This window comes from Gavia stellata, chromosome Z (genome assembly GCF_030936135.1).
Source record: "Gavia stellata isolate bGavSte3 chromosome Z, bGavSte3.hap2, whole genome shotgun sequence".
Lineage (NCBI taxonomy): Eukaryota > Metazoa > Chordata > Aves > Gaviiformes > Gaviidae > Gavia > Gavia stellata.
Genome location: NC_082637.1, coordinates 53,974,712 through 54,002,654, shown reverse-complemented (window position 1 = coordinate 54,002,654; position 27,943 = coordinate 53,974,712). Strand labels below are relative to the sequence as shown.

The window sequence follows — 27,943 nt, the reverse complement described above, 5'->3', positions numbered from 1 at the left end:
TTGTGGGCAAAACAATTCTTAACACAAACGCTCATATTCCCCCAAGGGATTAAAAGCTCTTCCCTGAACCGGCACAGGTACGTGATATCTATGTAGGCATAAACTAAAACGTATGCTTAACAAACTGCTTTTGGAGGAATTCAGAAGCAAAACATCCTTTCACACCCGTTTGAGAATAATTTTGGACAACTGTTGGACACAGCTAAAAAGCTGGCAGAGTTCAGTATGCTCTTACCTAAACACACTCGCCCTGTTCCATCCAGTGTCAGTCCTTCAGGGCACTCGCACTGAAATGAGCCTCTGCTGTTAACACACCGCCCATTGGGACAAACCCCCGGGAAAACATCACATTCATTTACATCTGTTGAGGAAACAAAGAGTTGAGTTACATGCTAACTCGAAGGAGCTTTATTGAGAATTTAAGCTACATGACAGAAAGAAAGAAGCTTTCATCCATACTGTATTAGGGTCTGAACACTGTTCTGAACAAGCATCTGGCTAAGTCTCAAGGGACTCTTGCAAGATCTTCAAGACATTAGGCACCACATTCTCTTCTCTAAGACAAGATGATGGATATGGCTGAGAGAAAGGAAAAACTAAAGGGATTAAAAGTATTTTGAAGGAGCAGTTCCATTCTCTTTGTATCATTTTGATATTCTCCAACAAACAGTGTAACATAACACTTCCCAGCAGTCAGTAACTGCGAAGGCATTCATCTAAGGTCAGTATGATTACTCCTGACAAAACCAACACAACAGATCCCCTGTTATCTCATTTTCAAAGGAAAAAAGTGACATCTTGAGTAAGAAGCAAAAACTTCACCTTCACAGGTAACACCCTTCACTCTGGCAAATCCTCTTGAGCAAGCTGTGTCTGGAATCAAGCCAGAAAGATACATCACTGCTTTAGAATGACAGGAATATAGGAGTCAATAATTTAAAAATAAATGTATCTTCGGAACTCTCTAATAATTTGACTGTATAAGGTGGTGAGTGCTCTAGCCTCAATCAAGAAAAGTATTGACTCACACATGTCACTTAAAAGAAGTGAATAGTTGAGGAAATTAAATCTTAGACAATTACTTTCTCATGTGCTTTCCTTAATGGAGACCAGAATGCTCGGCATCTAATTGTATCAATCTCTGCACTCAGATGTAGCTGAAAAGTAAATTTCCTGTAAAGTTGCCTGAAGATTTAAAGCTTTATTGATGCCAGTTATCACTAAAGGCTTTTCTTCCACTGCAGCTTAATAAAGGATCTGAGCAATGACATTATTTTGTGATATGCATGTAAAACGTAGCAAGATGTAGTGATATGAAAGCTTGCTGAAATTCAACTAGTTAGAAAATGGGAAATTAGATGGCCAAATGTACCCAGTCTAAGCTAATTAGCTCTCTAGATTGATTAGTTTTTGATTAGTTTCACCAGTCTAACCTGACCATGTTACTTCCTGGAGTCCAAAGTAGTATCTTTGCTTGATGCTGCACTGCACAGTTAAGAGCTCTGTTGGATGTTGCTTGCACCATGCTTGTTAGATGGGATACATGTGCCCACAGTTATTGTCCCAATTAAAAACGAAAGGCTAAAATGTCCTGACACTGATTCAGCTGCAAGTCACATTATTCAAACCTTATGGGGAAAATGCGGCACAGTATGTTTTCCACAAACTAGAGCACACAGTTAGCATTCCTGCTTCCAGCTGCTAGACCCTAGCCCTGTAATCTAATAGTAGTACTATTCTGCAATTAATAATTGTACATAAGCTATGCGTTTGAAAACAGCTGGAAAAAGTGTTAACAGCCTGCAACATAAAAAGCTCTCAAGACTTTTACCAGATATTTCACTTCATTATTGTAGTCCTTATTTCCCTACCCCGATGCACAGTCCCTGTGGAGACGAAACATATCTAATTATTATAAGCTTTATTCAAGTGTTATTTCCTGGTAACTTCAAAGTTATTAGAATGATCTGTGATGGTGGAGATTACAACTGATGCTAAATAAGACAACTTAATTTCATAGGTTTTTTGTGTTGTCTGTTTGTTTTTTATACAGAAAATTATGAGAATCTATATAGTGGTTCTTCTTCTCCCAAAAGATGCAGGATATGAGAGCGTACCTAATTCACATCGCTCACATGGGCTGCCCCAAGCTGCTCCTAAGGTAGCACAGCATTCAGATTTCAGTGTAGCGCCATTGATGTTGACTTCACAGCGACTGTCTTGGATGTTAAGCCAGCAAGTCCCCTTCAGGCTATCTGCAGCAGAATAGAAAACAATATGGAATTGTCACAGCAAAAAGAGCTGGCATGCCATGTCCATGCCATCAGTAGGCAGAATGCCAAGGGAGCACAGGCTCTCTTTTAAACGAAAACCTTCTGTCAGAGTAATTTTGTACACATTTTAGTTTAGAAGTGGTGGAAAGGAATAGCACTATCATTAAAAGTAAGCAATAGAGCACACTGCTTGAGGCATTTTATAGTCCAGCTCCCACAGCTAGCAGAGGTCCTCCAGATACTACATTAGACTGAATTATGATTTTATCTAGTGACTGATCAGTCTAAAATACACAAATTACAACAAAAGCAGACATGACAACCTGGGACACCCCCTTCCAGCTGACTGCCTCAACCACTGGGTTATGAAATCTAGGTGCTCTTGCCTCTCTCTCACTTGGTGAACCTTCAAGGTTGTCAGGAAGGCAAAAAAAAGATAAAAATGTGGGCAACAGGGGTGTGCTATATTCTTTTCGGGGTCTGGTTCTGCTGGTGCACTAGCTATGCTTTGAACACACCTGTTAGGTTATACTCCACTGCCTGCTCCCAAGGGCTCAGCCCCAGTACACCCAGCTCCTGAATCACAAATTGGATTGCCAGGGTGGGAACCCACACCAGCTCAGGGAAAATCTATTCCAGTTAAGTGCCCAGCCATGTCAGGCAGCACCTTCTGACTGCTGCCCAGGCTAGAGAGCCACTGAGCAGATGGGAGATTTTCAGCCACAGGTGTTGTCTCTGCTGCCTGAAATCCTCTGAAATCCTCTTTTAGGTACCCAAATCTTCAAGTCTTAAAATCTATGCTTTCAGTGCCCAAGCCATTTTTTAAAAAGTCAGTTAGATCCTAAATCAGTCACGTACTTTAAAAGTTGTATTTACAGCACCTTTGCTCAGTACCTTTACAAAGTTACACTCAAAAGGTATAAAATTTCTTGAAGCAGACAACAACCTTTGCAATCAGATAGCAGAAGCTGTCTATAAAGATCTAACCTAGATTGGGAGGTCAGCTTGGGTAGAGTTTAAATGCATGTTCATACTCAGAGTTCAAAGCCAAGCAAGTGTCCCAGATTAATTTAATGAGATGACTAATGAAAGAGGAATAGGATTTAAGATTTACTTATATTATATGTACAAAAAGCCAGACTATCTGTTAGGTGCTGTTGAGCAGTACTACTAATACCTCATGTTTAGGAGAAACGTGCTTAAGAGAGAATAATTCCAGCTTATTTTTTTCAAACAACTTCAACTTTTCTACAAAATTGTCATGTTATAAAATTATGCAGACCACAGAGAGCACAACCCTTCTTTGGCTAAAGTAACAGGAAAAAAATTGGCCCAAGAATGTGACTGAAATCAGCCCTAGAAACTGGGCAACATACTTCCTAACAGTTAAGTGTAGAAGGGTTGTATTATTTAGGTTAATGTTGGTCTCAAACACATGGGGCACAACACCACACCTAAACAAGTGCACAAACCAATGAGGGGTACAGAGGAGTGGAAGAGGCATCTTTTCCACACCTTGATCAGCCTTTAGCTAACAGTCAAGACTTGGGTTAACAGAACAAGACCAAAGACAAAACCTGGACACAGTCATTAGCTGGGTCAGCTCTTAGCCAGTCATGGGATGGGCATGTCCCTGGTTGTTATATTCAGGGACCAACATAGGGAGAGGAAATATAGGTTCTTTAGCTGCTCTTTTATGCCACATCCAGCTTGCTGCCCATACATTCATGTCTCTGCTTTATGTTATCAAAATGTAAATGCTTCCATTGCTTTATTCACTAGAAGTTTCCTGAGCTCAGTATTATTTATTTTTGGTAGCCAACTTTACAGGATGGAAAAATCAAACTAATATCTCAAAAATTATTTAAACTGTACAAAATAGCAAGTAACTTTCCTCACACCAGCTGCATCTACATTATCCTCCCGAAGTCTGCTTGGTCTTATCTTTTTTAGGCTATGAGTTAATTTCCTTTATTTTACATAATTTCTCTTGTCCAGACGAAATCTACAATGGGCAGTCACTTTACCTTTTGCTCTGGGGATAAAGTTATTATCCAGCATCAAAGCATTCTTTCTGTTGCTTGCACCTCTGATTCTGACTTGAAGAAGAATATATGCATACTACAGGCAGATGGCAGCCTGCTTATTGTGCACTGTATGAATTCCACAAATCTTGACTAAAACATGCATCAAAAGCATATACTAAGTGCATATTTCAAAAAGCTCAAATGGCAGTATCCCTACTGTATGCGCAAATCCAAAAATAGCAATGCAACACTTTTACCACCAACAGATGTATTTCAAAAACAGTTCCACTTCTTTACTCTGAGTGCAGCCTCAATATTGCAAATACTGACAGTGTACAAGCAAAATAAAAACAAAATATGTCAACATTTTTGCTGAATGCTTTTATTGTAACTGCTGAAGTAACAACCCTCATTTGCTGGAGGTTTGAACTTAAATCTGAGCACAAATGTTGTGACTTGAATTCTGACTATAATTTGGGCAAGTAATTTTTTCTCTACCCAGGGAAGCTCATAGAAAGAGACAAATGGCTCACATCTATAATCAATTTCTACAGGTAATATGGATGCAAATGGCTAAAGCCACCTGGTTCTTCAGCCTTGAGGCTGAGCAAACTGAGCAAAGGAACCAGAGGAACTGACAGACTGAAGTCTTCTGTCCACAAACTGAGTAAAGAACATGCATATAGCTTTTCCACATAAGATCAGTCTAACGTGCTGTACATGACTTGAGTCCACACGACAGTGAAAAACAGCAAATAAGACCAAGTATCAACAAACACAGTGGAGCAATAAATTGTAAAAATAAAATTAACAGTGATATTATGTTAATCCTTTCTTATTCTAGTATTGTTGTCATGTGCTTTTACTTAAAAATTTTGTGCCATTTTTAAGTTCAATAACTTCAATCATCATCATGAAAGAAAGAAAGAAAGAAAAACTTACTCTTGCAATGTAGGACTGATTTCTGGTTCTGATATGAGAGCAAATTTGAAATTAAAGAAAAACTAGAGAGGGGTCAGAATCTGACATTACCTTACTTTGCTCATTCTTATGAAGAATACAACACATTCCCAAACCACAACAGTATTTTAGCCATACGTTTATATTTTGGGATATGCTTTTCATATGTTACGCTATAGGAATGCTTTACAGGAGCAATCCACTAAAAAAATTAGGGCAAATACATTCAATATACAAGTCTTTCACTGCAGTGGTAATGGGAAAAAACAACTTGCTCTACTGTAGAGATTTAAAATGACATACATTCATCAAAAGTGTTTGCAAGTTTTTCACACAGTAAACTACCTATAACTTCAAACCACTTACTCACTTTTCAATAATCCAGTCTGCCCTCCTCTCATCACTACCAATTCCAATGGAAATTTTGCCAAGGTAGAAAAACATACAACTGGACTCTAACAGTATAAATCTGTATGTCTTGCATTAGCTGTATTTCTGACCCTTCTGTCCTAACATATCCTCACCTGTAGTACAGAAAAATCTTCATAAGACGATTTTGGTCAATGCGAAAAATTAATGATTAGGCTCACAGTATATAGGTGGCTCCTATTCTTCACTTTTTATCTGACTGTTCGGGTATTTTTTTGGTTTACATTTTATGTTACTTATCACTAATTTTCAGGCCAAATGGGACCTCACACTGTAAACATTCCAATGGAAACCCTTTGCAAATTAAATCCCGAACATTGTTATAATTAGGCCTTTAGTGAAGCTGTAGCACATTTGGATGTGAGAACACAATAAGATTAAAAATAAGAAGTACAAAAAAGCATAGGCTAGTGTGGTCATATTAAGAAATTAGCACAATGTAAAAAAGAACAAAAACAGTACTAAACTTTACTAGCCAGTGATGCTACAGGGAAATCTAAGAGAAGGCTTAGGTCCAAAAGTAACATTCACTTAAAAAAAATATTAGGGCATAGACAGACTCCATCACTAAATGGAAATGTGAGTCTTTGCGTTCAACTTCCTATCTTAACAAAATCTCGGCAAGGCAAGAAAGTTGAACCAAAAACACCAGACAAACCCATCTTAAATTAAAGGAACATTTAAGATTAGCATAATCCAGTTATTAATGACACTCCAATCCAATTTATCCCACATATCCTACAATGACTTCAATTATGTTACACAAATAAGATGAAAAAATGGCAGCTTGTGATCACCTGAGAAGTACAGACGTCTCCAATCCTTTGAGTTTTCTTGGAAAGGCAAGGAAAAAACCATTAATGAATGGCTTCCAAAGATAATGCCAATGACATCTTGCAGACAACTGCTGCTGCTAGCTCCAATAAAATCTGCGCAGTGCTCTGCTTTTTTTCAATGCAACAGAATCCTCAAAGGATGCTTTTTTTTTTTTTAATATACATACATATTTTTTGTGTGTGTGTATATACACAAAACCGAGACAATACTCATGTGTCTGCCCCAGGGGCAGGGATCCTCACAAACTCAGATCTATCTTACTCACCTTTACCAGCTTCCTACAAAAGAGGTAAAGTATGAGATTGTGCTGTAATGCAAAAGCCATTAACACTTCCTTACACTTCCTAGGGAAGTCAGTCTTCACAGTTTATGAAGAATGTCCTGAACCCTAGAAGCCATGTGCTTTCCTACCACTATTTGAGCAGATGTTGCTCCAGTTTCACTTCCTTTCTTGTCTCAGATTTAAAAGTGGCCGAAGAACTGAATGGGCATTTCTGCTTTACAGTTTCTCAACTACCAGACTAATCATCTATAGCTTTACTCATATTCTCCCAAAAGACAAGATAATTCCTATTAATAACACGACATCCTCACTCCCTCCCTCCAATCGTACCTGCATTTCACCACTTTCACCATAGTTTGGACATCCTCATGAATTATGTTTCTTTCAGTTTGTTCCTGCTCCCATGGAATCAATCAAATTAGTACATGTTTGTTTGGCCTTACCTGCAGAACTAGACATATTGTCTGGTATCATGGGGAAATTACCCAAATACATTATTTTCTTGCTTACTTAATCAATGTGATCAATGATTTTCAAGTTAGTAAGAAAAAAGGAAAATAACATGAGTAAATACCCACCAATACATATCAGTCCTGTAGAATCCAACTTGCTGCCAGGTGAACATTCACAACTGAAAGATCCAAGATTGTTCCTGCAGGCACCATTGACACACAGGCTGCTTTCACATTCATTTATATCTATAATCCAGAAACAAAAGACACTGTTAGAACTATGATGTTCTTCTGGGAAGTATTATACATTATAAATGTTGTGGACCATGATTTGCCAAGACTGCCTGGTATATTTGCCCCTGACTCCTCTCAGCATGACATTCAAAAGGTAGCACATATGTGCACATGTATAGAAGCACATACTTCGAAAGTGTTAATTAAATGGCTCTTTTCTACGAAGATAGTAATTTACAACAACTTGGACTATAAAGTTTTCCAGCATCAATTATAACTGTCCTGTGAGAAAACAAAATTCTTTTTTCATAGAATGCAATGCATTCCCAGCCACAACATGCAGTGCACAAACAAAGGCCTTATTGTTTCTGTCATTTATGGCTCCATGACGCTTTGGAATAATTAAGTAAACCCTGTAAGAAGCAAAATATTACAACGCTGGCTGTGATCCTCTAGTTCTGGAAAGCATTCAAGAAATAGGAGTTGAAACTGGAATATTGTAAATGGTACTTCCCTCTAGCCCCTAACTCCTTCCATGTATTACCCCTGTGAGTTTTTTAAGCCTGCTCACATGTAAAAACAGGACCCCTGCAGACAGTATTTTTTGCTGATTTTTTTTTTTTAAGTGAAATCAGTTTTAAGATTAAAACAATACTAGCAAATTCTTTCAAAGAACAATCGCAGATGCATATCCACCATTTCTTCCTGAACTCAACCAATTTAATTTTTCACTCGGGTCCTGAATCAAGCCATACATTGTAATACAACCAGACATTTCCTTTGGTGAGCCAGAAATAAAACTGTTTAGTGCTTCCTTATGTTTGCTAGTAGGACTTAATGAATCATGTCTTATCCATAAACTAAAATAGCCTGATTTAAATTATAAATTAATGCAAGATCCAGTTAAGCACTGGAAACATTAATAGTATCAAGAGAACATTTTCAAGACAAACTAAAGTATCTTCCTTATTTTTTGGAAGTCATGAAAAAGATACCACTTGCTATTTGATACGTTATGATGCATCAAGCCTTCATTTCACTAGACATGTATTCTTTCATGATCTTCTGGGGTCATAGGAAGGAATACGTGTTTAAAATACTCACCAAATTATGTATCTATTATTGAAAAAAAGAAAGAAAAAAGAGAGATGGAAAATGCCCAGAAATCAGTAAACTTAGGAAACGGTGATCTCTCTCTTCATGCCAAAAGCAAGCACTTAATTTAAAAGTCACTTTTCACAGTCCCTTTACTTAATGGAAATACCTACAAAGAGCCAATAGGACTTGTCCTTGAACACCATCAAGTTTTTGAATAGCAACAGAGTTTTACGTTTGTGAAGTCTACTCTTAAACTTGTGGATTACCCTGCTTACACATTAATCATTCATACACAAATGCAGAGATATAAAATCTAGGAGACATTATCTGGTCAAGACAGTTTGTTACATGAACACACCCACACAGCTTTGATGGCTGGCTATATGGGGGTAACTGTGTTGACAGCACCCAAGCTGGTAAACCCCATCCTACTATGGGCTGGTAGTCCTGTAGGGCATTAGGCAGGGCTTCCACATTTCTCTGCAGCCTGCTTAGACACAGTTGGCCCTATTGTCTCAGGTTGGGTCCTGAGCCAGCTTACTAAGGAGAGTGCAGCATATGTATGAGCAGGTAGGGCCAGGCCAGTTCTGGCACTGCTCATGTACTGACTTGATGTGCTGGGAAGTGCAGTAAAGAGGTAATCAAGTATCACAGAATCACAAAGAATCACAGAATCACTAAGGTTGGAAAAGACCTGTAAGATCATCAAGTCCAACCATCAACCAACAAACACCACCATGCCCATTAAACCATGTCCCACAATGCCTCATCCACACGTTCCTTTAACACCTCCAGTGAGGGTGACTCCACCACTTCCCTGGGCAGCTTATTCCAGTGTCTCACCATGCTCTCAGTAAATAATTTTTTCCTAATATCCAGTCTAAACCTCCCCTGGCACAACTTGAGGCCATTTCCTCTTGTCCTGTCACTCGTCACTTGCCAGAAGAGGCAAACACCCACCTCTCTGCAACCTCCTTTCAGGTAGTTGTAGAGAGTGATGAGGTCTCCCCTCAGCCTCCTCTTCTCCAGACTGAACAGCCCCAGTTCCCTCAGCCGCTCCTCATAAGACTTGTGCTCCACACCCCTCACCAGCTTCGTCGCCGTTATCTGGACACGCTCCAGCACCTCAATGTCCTTCTTGTAGTGAGGGGCCCAAAACTGAACACAGGATTCGAGGTGCGGCCTCACCAGTGCCAGGCACAGGGGCACAATCACCTCCCTACTCCTGCTGGCCACACCATTTCTGATACAAGCCAGGATGCCGTTGGCCTTCTTGGCCACCTGGGCACACTGCTGGCTCATATTCAGCCGTCTGTCAATCAACACCCCCAGGTCCTTTTCTGCGGGGGAGCTTTCCAGCCACTCGTCCCCAAGCCTGTAGCGTTGCATGGGGTTGTTGTGACTAAAGTGCAGGACCCGGCACTTGGCCTTGTTGAACCTCATACAATTGGCCTCGGCCCATAGATCCAACCTGTCCAGATCCCTCCGCGGAGTCTTCCTACCCTCGAGCAGATCAACACTCCTGCCCAACTTGGTATCATCTGCAAACTTGCTGAGGGTGCACTCAATCCCCTCATCGAGATCATCGATAAAGATATTAAACAAGACCGGCCTCAAAACTGAGACCTGGGGGACACCGCCGCCAACTGGATTTCGCTCCATTCACCACAACTCTCTGGGCTCGGCCATCCAGCCAGTTTTTTACCCAGCGAAGAGAGCACCTGTCCTAAGCCATGAGTCGCCAACTTCTCCAGGAGAATGCTGTGGGAGACAGTGTCAAAGGCTTTACTGAAGTTCAGGTAGACAACATCAACAGCCTTTCCCTCATCCACTAAGCAGGTCACCTGGTCATAGAAGGAGATCAGGTTGGTCAAGCAGGACCTGCCTTTCATGAACCCATGCTGGCTCGGCCTGATCCCTTGGTTATCCTGCACGTGCTCTGTGAGCACCCTCAAGATGAACCTCTCCATAATCTTCCCCGGCACCGAGGTCAGGCTGACAGGCCTGCCGTTCCCTGGATCCTCCTTCCGGCCCTTCTTGTAGATGGGCGTCACGTTGGCAAGTAGATCTAGAAAGACAGTTATTTCTGATAAAGTGAGCTCTAAGTCCCTCTGTATCCAAGCTGGCAATCTGGAGGGCTCGCCAACATTTATCTGCTTTGCATCTCTTCTCCTCCCTGTAAATGCATTTCATACTTTATTACCTAAGGTTTTATTATCCAAGGTCTGCTACCTGCTTCCCCTGCCTTCCGCTCTCTCCCCAGCCAGCAATACCTGGTAGTGGAGAGTAATCTCTGCTGCTTTAGCAGAGAAAGCAGTATCTGGTTCCCACAATTAGAAACAGATCATACTGAGGCAAAGAAGTAATCTTAAATATGCACTATATGTCGAATAATTCTCCATATAGACATGGTCTTGGAGGAACATACACTTTTTCTTCCTTTCCATCTGACATCTTGCTTTCAGCAGTTTGGCTAGCTTTAAAAAAATGAGAAAAATTGAAAAGACATGGCAAAATTTAAGCTATATGTAGTTTCTCCCTGTCAACAGCATCAAATGTTCATCAAATGCTCTTAAAGTCCAAGAACAAAGGGACATGCAATGAAGCGGCTGGTAGCAAAACAAGTAAATAAATGGTTCTTTACACAGTAGGTAGAGAAATTGGAAATCCTTGCCCTAGGATGCTGAAAGCAAAATTAAAATCTAGTCTGACTCCAGACACCCAGTGAAGAAAACTACAGGTCAAGTGCTTGAAGTCTGCTGAAGATATTTATAGCTGAAAACAGGTGATTTTCATGTAAAGTGTCACATGGTTTTAACAGCTGGCAGCCCAACCACATGCAGGTCTGCACATACACAACCAGTGTGCAAGCCAAAACACTGTAATAAGCAGATAGTTGCCACTATCCAAAACATCACTTCAATCATATTCAGAATGATGCATGAAAATAAAAATACTTCACATTTATAGCTGTAATATCAGGTTATTATGGCTATCTTTAATCCTCCCTGATACTTAGCAAGTTAGGTTTACAATCAATTTTCTTCTAGGTAAACACATCTTGTATTTCGGGTTTTCAGAGTTAACAAGAAACCCAAACCTAACAATAAATAGTTGAGGGTCACACCTGGTCAATGTCCTCAAAACTACAACCAAAGATAAGTGAGTAAGTGGAGATGGAGGCGCCAATGCATCTGAAGTTCAACACCTTACGAAAACTGAAGCAGCTCTCTTGATTTCATGGACCATGTTCATAATTCTCTGCCCGAAGACAGGGGAAAGAGACAAAAAGACTCAAACTGAACATACAGGTGAGCAAAAATGGGGAAGAACAGAAAGGTGATACACCATTGTCAGAGCTGATCACTTTCTAGAGTGGGATAACTGCCTGTCCATTTCAAGCCAAAGTCAGACAATCTAGTCTAAATCCTCACTCAAGTTTGCATCAAACATGTTCCTTGCCAAAACAGCTGACTCGATCTGCCAGGTTACTGCTGTCTGTGGGGGACATTCCCCTTCCACCCTTCCTCCTCCTTTTTCTCCCAGTCTCAGTTTCTACCCTTCTCAAGTGCCAGTGCCAGCACCTCACTGATCCCACAGTCACTTCCATCTTTTGGGATGAGAATGACAGAAGTTGGTTGCCAAGGCCGGAGGTGAGGGAGGATGTATGATGGAACCATGTGACTCCTCATTTCACTTTGCCCTGATGCAGGTGAAGGAATACTCATCCCATTTTTCTCTACGGAGTAGAAAGAAGAAGAGCAGCTTTCACTGACGATTAAGGTACACATATCTGGAGGCATTAACTTTTGGTTGTTTCTAAAACAATCTTGTGACTTTGCTCTAGGCTTCTAACCATGAAACAACCAGTTTGTACTTTCTGCATTTGACATGCTCAGCACCATGCTAGGAAAAAAGGAAGAAGAAAAGAAACAACAACAAAAAAGAAACAAAACCCAAACCCTGTGCTTTTGGGTATTAACAGGTTTATAATATTGCATTGAGTACTCCCCAAAATCACCATTCAGGAAAAAAAACATTAAAGGATGAATGCACTTCAGCATTAGTGCTCTGCTGAGTCAGGCAAAAAAGTGTCATATGCAAAATGTAAACAAATTCCAAAAATTGTTTCCATACACCTTTTTATAATACTATTAGATGGTAACATTAACAAGAGTGAGCAAGAAACGAAACTGATTTTAATACTATTTTATATTTTAAAATAAAAGCCACTATGTGTGAAAATATTTATCAGAGTTTTTTTAAAAAAGCATTTTTTTTCTTAAGCGAAGTGAGTGTACCTTGTAAATGTCAGAGAAACAAAAATTGAAACGCTCCACGGTACATTCCTGGAAATGACCTTCAAAGCACATCTGGTTTACGTTTAACTAGTTATGTCACTGGAAACACAATCAAAACCATAAAGCTTGCTGTAAAAATCTCAACTTTCACAGACTCTGGAGCCTCAAACAACTCCCCCACTCCCCACAACAAATTGATAAAAAATTTCAATTGAACCATATATGAAAACAGTGAAGGGTTTTGTTGTTTCTTCATAGTTACTGATGAGAGTTATATTAATTAAAAATATACTGGTGTGTAAAAAGCATTAGAGCATTTTCAGAGCACAACACAAAGCTTCTGGCTACAGAAGTTTTTTACAACTAGTGAACTCGTAACTCCAAACCGAATTATGCAGTGATTCTTTGAAAACAGAATTTGGACAGGAAGAGATGAATTTATTCCTCTACTGCCAATGCACTGAACATTAGAAAAAATGTAATACATCTAATAGGTTTTATAAACAATTTTATGCCAAACCTCTCCTGATCAGCTTTTTTACCTGATCAGTTAAATTTAAACATCAGCCTATGAGATTCAAGATGAAGACAACAGACCCTTCATGATCTATGTATGTAAGTTAATGTAGACAACAATATTGAAAGAAACTGAAAATCTTTCAGATTCTGCTGCACAGAAAATAAAAAATGAGAAGTATTTTAGGGTGATTACACTAAACTATGTTCAGAAAGGAAATACTCTTACAAATCTGAAGTTTTAATTAATGATCAGTTGTTTGTTGTTTTATTTCCCAAATGAGAAAATAAGATTTTTTTTCTTCCATTAACAAAAAGTTTTATTATATTAAATATTACTGCAGCATTCATGCCCAATCACAAGCTTGTTGCTCAGAGTTCAGCAGACATATAGAATTTTGAAATACAGCCAAGAGAAGCACAGCCACTGTTATTCTACGAAGATGGCAAAATATCCTCCTTTTCAGTAACAAGCTAAACCTGACGACCACCATGAAAGGGAAATGAAACAGTGACAGATCTATCCTTTTTTAGAATCTTTTGGAATATCAAATAATACTCTTTCAGTAGTCTTTGCAGGAGTCATAGTACAAATACTGCAAACATGTACAGACACGTTCTTTTATGAATATCTAAAAAAAACTTAAAGAAAACGTGTTTAAATGCATTTATCAAAATGTCACCCAACCCACCAAACAGAAACCCAAACAACCTTACTTAATGAACTTGAATGATCACCTCAGTAATTATTCTTTCACAATAGAATAGATTTAAATTTACATAACAACCTGCTTAAATAAGGTGTGTGTGCTTTTTCTACCTCATGCTCAGGTTGGCTCGAGTTGTGAAATATCTGACTTCCTGTATCACTAGATGACCATCAGAGGCACTATAACTATAGTTTCAATAAATCATACTGGTTCTTTATTCACATTTTTAGAATTGATTCATAAACTGATAATTTGGGGAATGCACCTAATTCCTTCAGACAAAAACTAAAAGTGATCACATTCCTTAGAAAAATGCACAAAAGTACCATTAAGAAGGGACATGCCTGCCATTTGGATTTCTGCTAGTATCTTCTCTCCATATACTTTCCTGTACATTCTATTTTCTCTTAACTGTAACTTTTTTTTGATACTATAGTTTTGCAGTCAGTATCAGTTGGCAATGCTATTTAAAAAAGTCACCCTCTCCTCAATGAGTTATTAATTCAAATGAACTAGTAAATTAATTTCCACTCCAGAATAACTCTCCCTCATGCTGTTCTCCACTTATACCCCCCCACTCACAAAAACCCTAAGATAAGGGACTCACAGATTTGGTTCACTATATCATGATCTCCAAACTTCTTCCACCACAAGAGAAAACACACTGCAATGATGACAAGGATGTCCAGAAGACAGAAAAGATCATTTTTTTCCTAAGGCTGTGGTGGCTCAATGCAACCATGAAACCACTTTGTTGTTGTTGTCAAATCCTTATTTTAAGCCTTTATATTACTATTACCATTAAAAACAAATTTACATTTTGTATTTGAAAATCTAGATACATTTTATTTCAATAATTTTAGCTAGGTTGTTTGCATTCTTGCATGTCATTCATCTATCTCTTGGTCAGTCTTATGGTCTGAAGTTGATGGCCTTTTCATCTTGGTAATGAACATCTCCCTTTACCATACTATTCCAGTTTTTCTGTCTAGAAGATTCCTTAAGAAACGTGCACATTAAAGGCACATGGTAAGCTATTTTCACAGCTAGAAATCTTTCAGTGCACAGAAACTAAACAGAGAGACAGACCCTGAAGAATAAATTTCACCTGAACATTGTGGATAGATACTAGACATTGAGACAACTTAGCAGAGAGAGCACTATAAATCCATGGGGGTATGATATAAGAAAAGCCCTAATCCGAACAAGTGCTACTAATTTGTAATATACAGGGAGAGAAGAAATTTCAACTTTTAAAAGTGACCTCTGAAACACACATCTACTAAAATATAAAGGAACGTAATTTCTTTTGAACAGACGGGGTGAAGAGGTGAATGATTTGATACTGCTAGAATTTAAACCATTTCATGCGATGTTTTGAATGTAAACACATGTTCACTTTCCAAAAGGAGACATGCAAAAGACCATTGCCGCCCATGTTGCTTGCTTCCACTCCTCTGCTGAAAACTGGCAAACAGCACGTCAGTGCTCCTCACCTGCTTCACTGCAAAGTTAGCCCATTCAGCATATGCTGCTAAGGGTTTAAGTTAACCTGACTGATCTCACACAGCAAGAATGGTTTACAGGGTGCTTCCACTTTCCTTTCTGTATGTTTGTTTAGCTGTATGGCAGTAACTTCTGTCTGATCAGTAATAACAAGCAGCTTACGGCAATAATGTCTTCCAATGCTTCAGACAAATCTGGACGATGACATTGGTTCCATAACAAAGGATTATAGCTTCCCCATCACTCACTCACATGCAAGACTACTTACTATAAAAACTTTCTAATCATGAAAAATATTGAGATTTACAGAACACAGAACAAAATAAAAAATAATCACAGAATCACAGAATCATTAAGGTTGGAAAAGACCTGTAAGATCATCAAGTCCAACCATCAACCCAACACCACCATGCCCACTAAACCATGTCCCGCAATGCCACATCTACACGTCTACATGCAAAAGACCACTAAAATTCCACTACTCTGAATACTAATTAAAAATTGAGACAAAAGCTAATACTTCTATTTTAAATTTTTTTGTACAGCCTTGCTTATTTTTTTTTGTAATTAAAACTTCTCATTAGTTTCTGCTATGTCATGTTTTCATTGATCTAACATCTGTGTTCACTAGTAATATAAGAAAGCAATTTTGATTATACTGTAAAAATAAAGGACAATTTTAGTATCACCAGGCAGTAATATCCAGATCCTGGAATTCAAACACCACACAAAGCATCACAAATACCAGAATTTGATCTAGAATTAACTATCACCACAGACTGAAGGGAGAAAATAAAGAAGAGACTCTGTGATCAAAATAGATGCATTTCCCTAAATGATAGACTAGGTGTCCCTGTTACATGATCAAAGGCAAGCATATATTCCCCTTTATTCCATTTAAAAAACGTTTTATCTAAGGAAAAGAAAATATTTTCATATAAAAATTAACTGATTACTTTGAAAGAAATTCAGTGGCAAAACTGAATGCATTAAAAAACACTGCAGAGAAATGACAAGAAGAATGCAATGATTTATGCAGTATCTTATTTCTGTCTTTTCCTCTGGTATTTGTCACCACTCTGAATCTTTTGTGATCGCTTAGCTTCAATGTTACATAATAAGCAATAAAATTAACACAACTTGCAGATTTTTCACCTTCACATGTTTCTGTCTCAGCGCTGAACACATAACCCTTTGGACAAGTGCAGCTGTAACTTCCAGGGGTGTTTCGGCAGAGCCCGTTATCACACAGCAGCCCATTCACTGAACATTCATCAATGTCTGCAAAAAGATGAGTTAGACGTATCAATGAGTGCAAATGCTGTGGGATGCCTTCACCTCCACAAGTAGCCCCTGTTGCTTTCTACAGCAACAATTAGGTTGCCAGATATGCAGCTTTCTACAATAGTGACTGAGTAAGGAAAAATGCCAATTCTCAGTTTCAAAACTCTAATTCATTTTGAGATTCTTATTACCAAAAATTCTGTTCTGCTTTTAAAGTTTTTCATTATCAGACTCTAGAAATAGCTCATGGTCTCAAAATAATAATTATGTTTTCCTGGAATGACCTTGGGATCTTTGTCAACTGTATGACGGTATCGCTATATCACCAGGACAACTTCACGATTTGCAGGTCTATTTGCTTTGAAACCAGCATTTTCACTTTTTTTTTAAACACACATGTAACAGTTTGTTAGATTACTGTTCTAATCTTGTTTTATGGTCAAAAATTGATTTTGTTATCCATGAATGTATGCATTAAAATCTAAATTGTACGGTTCACCTACGGCAGACATCTCAAGAGTACACATACATACCTCCCCCTCCAGAACTACTACTACTACTACTACTGCTGCTGCTGCTGCTGCTGCTGCTGCTGCTGTATTAAAAACCTCCCTATTACTGTATTAAAAAAACTCCCTATGATTAAGACCAGGATATCAAGCACAATGAATAGGAAAAAACCATAAATTAACATCACTCCCCGAACTCCTCTTATATTAACTGCAAATAATGTTAATATAAAACAATCAATCTTCCTCATTGTTTATTTTTAAAAGGAAAAAAAAAATATAATTTTAAGCTACTTTAATGCCCATCACATGTCACAAATACTTAAGCTTATAGAATAATACTGACAGGATAAGCCACAATAAACCTGACACTTTATCCTGCTTCAGGGCGTCTCCTATATTTTGACTGCTTGATTTCCCAAAATTAACACTGCAACTGAAATCTTAAATCAACTAAATTTTTTAGAGAGTTGAAGTTTAAAAATAAAGAAGACAACCAAGAATGCAATATAATTACAATCTGGAAGCTTTTGGTTTTCCAACTACATTAGATTTTGCAAGCTATGCTTATAAATTCCTTTAGGATTCGTACATTAAAGTTTAATCCCCAGACGATGAACCCGAGATTTAAGTTTGGGAGCTGTAAAGAAGCTCTTCCAAACTAACCTGTCCTTATTCTAACCTCATCTGATTTTAACTAAATAAAGGAGGATGGATTTGGAATTTGACATTTTCAAGAGCAATAGACTTTAATTTTGAGCTTGTTGTCACACAATCTTTTAATCCAAACTAGCAGCATTATGAAGGTATTATTTCCTTAGAATCTCACAGAATAACTGCAGATTTGGACTGTGATGTATTGTGATATGCACTGTAAAAACACAGAATGATATAGCTCATGCTCTAAAAACACTTGGAAATGACAAAAATACTGTCTGCATTCTGTATGATGACCATTTTTATTTCCTGGCAGCTCACAATCTGTATCATTAATTAAAACATTTCAACCCTTTCTTTAAGTGTTCATAATTAAATTCTTTTGTGCAAAAATTCTCCTAAGAATAAATGCATCCTCACAGTCAGTATGCTGTATTTTTATTTAAATAAACAGACATATACCTGTACTAGCACTTACATAATCCCAAGTGTAACTAGACAAATAAAATCCCTTGCCATAAAATTCATTTGGAAAAGAAGTATTATGTGAAGTATTTTAAAAAAACACCGACAGTTTTCAGCAGCAGTGCCTTTCCTGCCAAAAGATCATATTTAGGGCCTTTAGAAAGTAACCAGCTGTAAAATTCCTCAAGTCAAGCATACGTAAAGAAACACTTCTATTACTTTGTGTTTGCTTTGCATCACTAGGTAGGAATGTTTGGTATTAAAATTATACCACAGCTATATAGTCCAGGTTTTCCCTACCAAAAATGGTGGGGTTTTGTTGACGACAAATACCAGTGATAGGTCAGTAAACCTTTAAGTGTAGAAAGCAATAATTCCCCAAAATAAACACATCAGATGGTAGGATGACACTTAAGACTTTCTAACGGTTTCAGATAGATTTCCATTAGCTTTTAATACAAAAAAACTTCAGTTTTTTTGTTTAAAATTAAGGACTATAACAAGACTACAAGTGATACTATTGTACAATGTACCTGAGGTATAATACGCTTTTTTTGGATGTAAGAATTCCTCAAAGAAAAAAAATACTGAATTTCATGAATGACCATGAATAATAAAATTAATCAGACAGAGAGTGAGACGTGTAACATAGGTATCTTATGTTGGGTATTCCTAAACACTTGCAGAAAATGTATCTAGGTACTGCAACAACAGTCTGGTATAAACCTAAACCAAGCTACAAATGCCAATTAAAAGTTTCTGAAGTGAATCATTCCTGTATACCGGTGACCTGAAATTCCAAAGAATAAAAGAACAGCTGTTACAATCAAGCTTGCTGTTCAGATATGATTTGTGAAATCCTAAGAGTGGGTCATTGCTTCCTTCATGAGCTGAAGCTTTCAGAAATTAGAGGACTAAACATGCAGCAATCTATTCTGCTATACTTGTGTAACTCGGGGACATAATGAATTATTGCATACCACAGAGGTTGTGTACACAGGCCACCAGTTATTCCATCTGTTAACATTTTATCACACAAAATCGTGACCTGCAGCTCTTGACAAATTATCATCTAGCCTTGAAAGGGACACATTTTAGGTTGTCTTGACAAATGCTATACATTAAAATATAACACAAACTGATCCATGCTTTTGAGAAAATGAATTCCTAACCTGTAATGATTATCTCCTGCTTACACTTCCCAAACAGTAATACCCCCCACCAAATAACAGAAAAATACACTAGTAAGCATACTAGGTTTGCAGTGACTGAGAAAAGCAGTTTCATTAGTGATTTTTTGCATTTTCGTGGTAGCTTTAAGAAGTAGATGTCTTGCAACCTAAATTCTGTCAATTCAAATTAGCATCAATATAGTGATGAATTATTCAACTTACCCACACAAGTGACCAACTTACCCACACAATGCGTTCCAGAAGGATCAGGCTCATAGCCACTGTTACAGTTACAACGATAGCTTCCATGTAAGTTTTCACAAATTCCATTGGAGCAAATATCAGGATCCAATGCACACTCATTAATATCTGTATTAACACAACACAGAATATAACCAGATACTGAAAGATAAAAAAACCCTGATCTTGTGATAGATGTGGACAACATCTGACTCACTGGACGTTGGGGCTGTCATTCAGAGCAAGGGTGCAGCCAGAAGGCTGAAAAAATTATTATTCCCCTCTATTTGACACTAGTGAGGCCAAAACTGTAATACTGTGTCCAGTTTTGGGCCACTTCATGAGGTTTACATGGGCCCACTCCTCAAGCCTGTCATGGTCCCTCTGGATAGTACCTCTTGCCTCTAGCAAATCAACTGCACCACTCAGCTTGGTGTCATCTGCAGACTTGCTGAGGGTGTACTCAATCCCACTATCTATGTCATTGATGAAGACATTAAACAGTATCGATCCCAGTATGGACCCTTGAGGGACACCACTTGTTACTGGTTTCTTCTTGGACATTGAGTTGTTGATCGTAACTTTTTGCACATGACCATCCAGCCAATTCCTTATCTATCTAACAGTCCATCCATCAAACCCATTTGTCTCCAATTTAGCGGAGAGAGAAGAATGTTGTGGGGGACCTTATCAAAGGCCTTACAGACGTCAAGGTAGATGGTATCTGTAGGACTTCCCTTGTCCACTGGTGCAGTCACTCCGTTGCAGAAGGCCACTAGCTTAGTTAGGCATGATTTGCCCTTGGTGAAGCCATGTTGGCTGTCTCTAATCACCTCTATCTTCCATGTTTTGACATAACTTCCAGGAGGATCTGCTCCATGATCTTATCGTGCACTGATGTGAGACTGACTGGTTGGTAGTTCCCAGGGTCCTCCTTTTTACCCTTTCTTAAAATGGATGTGATATTCCCTTTTCTGCACTCACTGGTGACTTCGCCTGACCGCCATTTTTCAAATATGATGGAGAGTGGCTTAGCAACTACATCTGTCAGTTCCCTCAGGAACTTGGGATGCATCTCATCAGGTTCCATGCAAGTCTGTATGCTCAGGTTCCTCAGGTGGTCTTGAATCTGATCTTCTCCTATGATAGGAGTGACTTTGTTCCCCCAGTCCATGCTTTGATGTTCAGAGACTTGAGAGATATGGGAAGAGTGATTACCAGTGAAAACTCAGGCAAAAAAATTGTCGAGTACCTCAACCTTCTCCATGTCAGTTATCACTAGTTCTCCTGTCTTATTTATCGTATTTGTGTGTGTCTGTGTACATTTTCTTGTAATCTTCCTTTCTGACCACAGTACCTGTAGAAGCCTGTAATTTTCTTTGCATTTCCTGCCAAACTCAGCTCCAATTGTGCCCTAGCTTTCCTAATCCCATGTCTACATATCTGAGCAGCATCCCTGTATTCTTCCCAGGATACATGTCCCTGGTTTCACTGCCTATGCATTTCCTTCTTAGACGTTAGTTTGACAAGGAGGTCCTTACTCAGCCATGCTGTTCTCCTGCCTTCCTTGCGTGATTTCTTACATGTGGAAATGGAGAGCTCTTGCAAGCTAAGAAAAATGTCCCTAAAGATAACTCTATTCTGCTTCTTTAACCCTGAGAGCAGTTTCCCAGGGGTTCCCATCCACTAATTCCTTAAACAATTGGAAGTTCGCTCTCGTAAAATTCAGGGACCTGGCTTTACTCTTCATCTGGCCCATATCCCTCAAAATCATGAGTTCCATCAGGGTATGATCACTGCAGGCCAGGCTGCCATCAGTCTTGACCTTACTAATTAGTTCATCTGTGTTGGTAAGCAACAGGTCCAGTAACCCTTCTCCTCTGGTTAGGCTGTCTATCACCTGGATTAAGAAATTATTCTCAGTGTGCTCCAAGAGTCTCCTGGACTACATACAGCTTGCTGTGCTGCTTTTCCAGCAGATATCAGGGTGATTGGAGTCCTCTAGCAGGATCAGTGCCTGACGTATGAGAGCTGAGGGAACTGGACTTGTTTAGCCAGCAAGAGGGACGATGAGAGACACATCTAATAGCAGTTCTCTGATCTTAATAGGTGGTTACAGAAGATGGAGCCAGACTCTTCTTCTTTGAAGTACACAATGACAGGGCAAAAGACAACAGCTACAAGTTACAACAAAGGAAATTTTAACAGAACACCAGGAAAATAATTCTTCCCCATGAGAGTGGTTAAGCACTAGAGCAAGCTGCCCGGAGAGGCTATAGGAACTGCATCCTTGGAGATTTTTCAAACTCCACTGGGCAAGCCCTTGAGAAACCTGAACTTTGAAGTTAGTCCTGCTCTGAGCAGAAGGTTAGGTTGGATGACCTCCAGATATCCTTTCTAAGCTAAATCAATAGGGAACTATGTGATTGTAATAATAACTTAATGCAAAATATCTAGCCTGTGCACTTAGTGTGTGTGGTTTAAGGATCTAGGTGAGAAGTTATAAATTATTGGGTGACACAAATACTTTTCCCAATACAGGACTAATGCATGGGTCAATACCACATCGTACTCAGTCTTACAGAAATTATAGCACTTGTTGTAAATTTAAAATTGATTGACAGAGTAAGATGATGAATGAGACATATTCCCTGAATTTACAGTCCCGTATAGAATTTCTGCTGTAGCTGGAAAATTCCAAAATATTCACATGAACTATAAGAACAGGAACAGGCTAGTTTAAATATTTTTTGCCTCTGAGGAAAAGAGGGTTTTTTCACTATTAAGTTATTTCCTCCCATACGTTAAGCCCGTTACTTTAAATAGTTCCCTTTCCAAACCCTGGAAGGAACAGTAGGGGTGCTGGCCTAGCTGTGACTTAATAAAAAGCTTGTTTTATACTTGTACTGCTCAACTTTTTATAAAGAACTTTTCCTCTTTAATCATAATGCAATTTAAATCATGATTTACATATACTCAGATATGCATTTGGAAAAATCATGCTATCCCTGGATTAAACTCAAAGCTATGAAATATCTGAAAATTTCATAAGAAAACAGGAATTAGCAAAATATTTCAGCTTTATGTTTTCTTTTGAGTAAAAAGCTTTCTGTAGTTTACTAAACTTGTTTGTATCTTGGGCACAAGCCACAGTTTCATGATTCTATCTCTCCTTATTAAATGAATGATTTCAGAAGGACCAGCCCTTCCTGTTACTTTTTATATTGAACCAGACTACAGAATCTCTGTCCTCACCTATGCCCTGATTTCTCTTACATGAAGACATGAAGGTTTTGTACTTGTTAATCACAAAGCTGAATGAGAGGAGTAGGGATGTGGTGATGGACTGCAGTCTAATTAACAAGCTATGGATCAACTAAAAGTCAAATAAAATCTCTATGACAAGAGCTTCACTGATAAAGTGTGTTCCCACCCACTCTTGATAATGTGAATGCATGAGGAACACAACAGAATTATTATTAGGGATTGAATGTGGGATCAGTATTCCTCTCCTTTAGGAAATGCAATTGGCAAGTAAAGTCCCTTGGTATAAGCAGTGGTAGGAATAACAGCAAGAAAACTGTCTGCAAGGTTACTACACAAGATGTACAGAAAATACTAGGGTTTTCTTTAGAAAATTAAACAAAGAGGGATTTTAGTTGAGACATGACCCCCCCCGACAGATTATAGTCTTTATCATGCAGTTGGTAGAGACCACAATTGGTTTTATGTTTTTCAGTAAGAAATTGTATTTTCTATATATCCAAAAGAATATATAACCTCCCTACATGCAAATTCTCATAGTAGCACGCTGTTTGTACAACAATATTACGGTAAACTGCCATTATTTCTCCATGAGATTTAGAGTCTTCAGATGGACCTTGTATAATTCACTGAAAAGAAAATGAGGACAATTTATAAACTCTGCGGATTTCAACTTACTTCTAAGTTTGGCAACATGTTAAGCAATGAGCTCACAGAAGAAAAAACTATGCATATACATTTACAGTACTGAACAGAAACAGAATGTCTTTTATTACAGAACTACTTTTAAAAGGTATGTAGGCTGTTACTAAGTATAATGATCAGAGGGTCTCATTCTGTTCCTGCTGAACTGAATAGGAGCTTTAATGCTAACAAGGATAAAAGCTATATAAATTAAATGCCTGGAAATATTAAATGTACAGTATCTGCTTTAATTTGGCTGCAACTTTATTAACTCATCAGGGAACTATCTAGCAATGAATCACGATAGTGTGTTCCACCATTCCTTCTTCAACTCACTCTACTTATCTAGCAGCTGCAGCGTGCGTCGCCCCTACTTCAGGCCTGGCTCAGCTAATATTTTTAAGATCCCTCTCTGTGGTGCTAGAAAAAGGAGCTGGAGCTTTACAGTCCCCAGGACTAAATGCAAGTGCTCACTTTCAGGACTTTTTTTAGGAGGATCTTTTTAGAAAGCTCCCTTCTAACTCTAACTCACCAGAGAAATGATCCCTCCATGGAAATGGTCCACGTAGTGAACACTGGATCTGGAGTGAAAAACTGCTCTGTTACTACCCCAGCTGACTGAAAATCAACTGCAAATGCAAGTGGCTCCCATCATTCCCCAAATGAGGGAGAACTGTCTTATGCCTATTCTAAAAAAAATAAATTATAGGTCAAACCTTTAAAATGGAAGACTTTTTTTTCTTGTCAGGGTCAGGCAAAATCCAATGTTGTAAAGAATTAATTGTGGCCTTTTCGTTAGATAACATTTAATTATTGTAGTTTGATAATTAAAATACTAAAATCAACATATTAATCTTGAGGCAAAAAACTCCACCCTACTATGTTAAAGAAAAATGTAATTCTGTGTATTTTTTTTAACCTTGAATTGTATACATAAAGAAAATGTGCAACGTACCTCGTCCATCCACAGTAATACCTATTCCACTGCTACACAGGCCATGGAATTCAGCTACTCAATTGAAGCAAGAGATGTTAGGGAAAAAAGAAAATGTTATTTCCAGTGTTTCACCTTCTTTAATCCTAAACGAAATCCACCTGATCTTTTTTCAAAATAAGTTTTCTACAATGTAACTAATAAAATGTTAATGTTAACATGAAATAACTATTTACAGATAATGTAGCTAAATATGTCAAGTGGCATTCCACCCTGAATTTTCACATACATACAAAACCAAAATTTGATAATAAGAATTAAACACTCAAGCAATTTCATTGTAGTCTTGACAGTACTGCCTCCTTAAGTTACTGCTTTCAACCATAATGGCAGTTTTACTTCATTTCTTCTAAATAGTTTTCTGCTATCTCAGAAAATGACACTGAATGGAAATACTGTCCAAGATACATCATCTCAGTTCTACATTCAAGAATTTTTTTTTTAATCAATGCCTAGGTTTATTTGGAGAAATGATTCTTACAAAATGAAATACAGATTTCTAAAACTAGTATGGTCTGCTCTTTTAAATTGGATTAATTTGATTAGGAAATTTACAGATTCATCAGAGAACTCTCCTTATTCTCTTTAAAGTATTATTACTTAGAGCCAACACTTAATTCAGGGACTCAACTTCATCCATAGCATGCTCATGTGTTTCGTCTTGAATTTTGTCACAATCTAGCCAGCTCTGGAACTAGGTTAACCTCAAACGTTACAATGCATAAACCCACAAATACTCAACATAAAATATCAGAGAGTTTTTCTTTAAAGGAGAAACCATTTTTAGAATCAGTGTACAATTCCATTAAGTACCCTACTGACTCCTCTTTAAGGCATGAAATAAATGAACAACTTGATCTGAACAAGATTTTTTTAAGTCTATATGTTCACTGTAGTATTTGAAGAAACACAAAATTTTACCTGAGTTTTTAGCAGGGCAGGGGTGACATGGCTCTCCAAAACCATAGTCAGGATTGGCACAGCAACATTCAGACTTTGTCACAGCACCAGGGAAAGGACGGACACACACTCCTTTTTTGATGCCTCCATAGCATGTGCTACGCATGTGAGTATCTAAGAAAGGGCAAGCAAAGAAATAATTTATCTCCTTAGAGTGAGGGTGAAATGTATGCATACTATCCCAATGAGAGCTAAAAAAAATTAATTTTTGTTCCACAAAATGGTTACATTGGCTACATCTGCATTGCTCTGCTACAAAATCCTGATGCATCAAGGCTACTTCTCAAACTGGCTAGCTCCCAGACCTCTCTCCAGAGCACTTTAAAACCACCTAAACTAGGCTACTGTGGGCAAATTTAAAGGCATTCCATAAGACCCAGCAAAGATGACCCACACACCAGAGCAGCTTTGTAAATCCATCAATACATATCTCAATGAGAAACACAGAATGGCTTGAATCAGCATGTGGTGGCTAATTTTTCCCTTTGAGAAGTGCTACAACCATAACCTGGACACAGAGATCTCTTATTTACTTCCAATATGGTTCCTCATTTTGAGGATAACTCACCAGCAGCCCAGGGCTGGTAATATGTGAGGCTACCTATATCCAAAAGGAGAAGCATAGCCTCCTACTGTATTAACAAATTCTGAAATGCAATTTCAGTGGATTGTTCAGACCAGCATTTACATGACATGGCTATCTTAATAGGTTTATAAATAAACTGGCACCAGTGCTGGATTAGGGTCAGGATATCAAACAGATTCCAATACCTAACTAGCAACAGCAATTTAGCAATTCTTACACACGAGTATGTAGTGGGGAAAGCAGGACTACTGCCTCAAGTATAAGAAATTTCTGGATGTTTGTGATTGAAAAGCCAGTATGGAAATTACAGTGCCATCCCTGGGGAGAGGGCTGGAAACAATGGCCAGGACAAACCACCACTTGTGACACAAAGAAAATAGATAATACCTGGCAGGTCTCCAACCTCGAAAATCATGCCACAAAAGATAGCAGAAAAATTATACAGGACAGCCACACAGCTGTAGGACTCACCATGTGCCTACTGCCAATCTTGCAGCTGATTTAGTCATATAAATCAATTTGACTGACTTGACCAGTAAGACATAGTAAGATGCATCTTCCAAGGCTTTCAGCCCTACCTTTGCAGGTATAACCATCTGCTATACTTAGCCAAGAAATATGAGAATGTCTCTTAGATCACTTTCTATGTGTTTTGTTTTGGTTTTGTTGTTGTTTTGGTTTTTTGGTCATTCCAGGGTTAGATGCATTTTGCGTATGTGCTTATAGGATAAAACTGGAGATCTTCTAACAAGCATGTGAGTGGACAATCCACTTAAATGTGTGGTTGAAAACTGCAGGATACAGATGCAGTAAATAGCCTTTAGTTTTGACTCCTATACTTCTACAGACAGTTGTTGAAGCTACAGAAATACTCTTTGTTTCAGGCACCTTTACGGACCAGGCCAGAACATCGCTTTAATTTATGCTCCTCGGCAATTTCCCAGTAAAACTAGCATACCCTGTGGCCTGGACATGAGCCTGGGTGCACTCAGAAACTGAGCAGGGACTGAGGGAATCCAGACAGTTACCTACCTAAAAGATGACCCCAAAATTACACAGAAAAGTTGCATGAAAAATCTTACTGAATATCCTGTGCCAATCTGAGTAAGAACTGGCAATTCCTTCTGTGTTCTGCCTGCTCTTTGAGTGCTGGAAGCTGGCTCCTATAAAGCAAGACTGCCTGTACATAAAAGTTTTCTCTTACTTTTAGATAGTTCTGGAGCACAGTTAAATGTGGTCCAGATTTCAGGGCTTATTCCTTGCCAAGAGTCTAGGTGAAGCCAGTACAATTTGCTTGCACTTGACAGCAGGAAAAGATTATTATGCTTAACAACAATCAAGATTTTTTGCACAAGAAATGTCCTGTACTCTGCAAAATAATCAGTTGCATCACATCGTTTCCCTCCACCTCTAACAAATCCAGATGTCACTCTGCCATGGTCTGCCATCAATAAAGGGGCTTCGATCATTGCCCTGTCACAGAAGGGAAGGCTTCCCCCTAG

The 27,943-nt window shown here is 38.4% G+C and overlaps 1 protein-coding gene across 2 annotated transcripts in view; it reads right to left on the bottom strand.

The window, feature by feature from the left end:
• FBN2 (fibrillin 2) overlaps positions 1 to 27,943 on the bottom strand; it is a 181,319-nt gene that overhangs the window by 72,051 nt on the left and 81,325 nt on the right. For both annotated transcript variants that reach the window (XM_059834298.1, XM_059834300.1), the window contains exons 16-23: positions 25,817 to 25,969; positions 24,857 to 24,910; positions 19,957 to 20,082; positions 16,782 to 16,907; positions 7,388 to 7,507; positions 2,118 to 2,255; positions 823 to 873; positions 236 to 361 (exon numbers count right to left, since the gene is read on the bottom strand). In XM_059834298.1, coding sequence (XP_059690281.1) covers positions 236 to 361; positions 823 to 873; positions 2,118 to 2,255; positions 7,388 to 7,507; positions 16,782 to 16,907; positions 19,957 to 20,082; positions 24,857 to 24,910; positions 25,817 to 25,969 — 894 coding nt within the window. The remainder of the gene's footprint in view (positions 1 to 235; positions 362 to 822; positions 874 to 2,117; positions 2,256 to 7,387; positions 7,508 to 16,781; positions 16,908 to 19,956; positions 20,083 to 24,856; positions 24,911 to 25,816; positions 25,970 to 27,943) is intronic.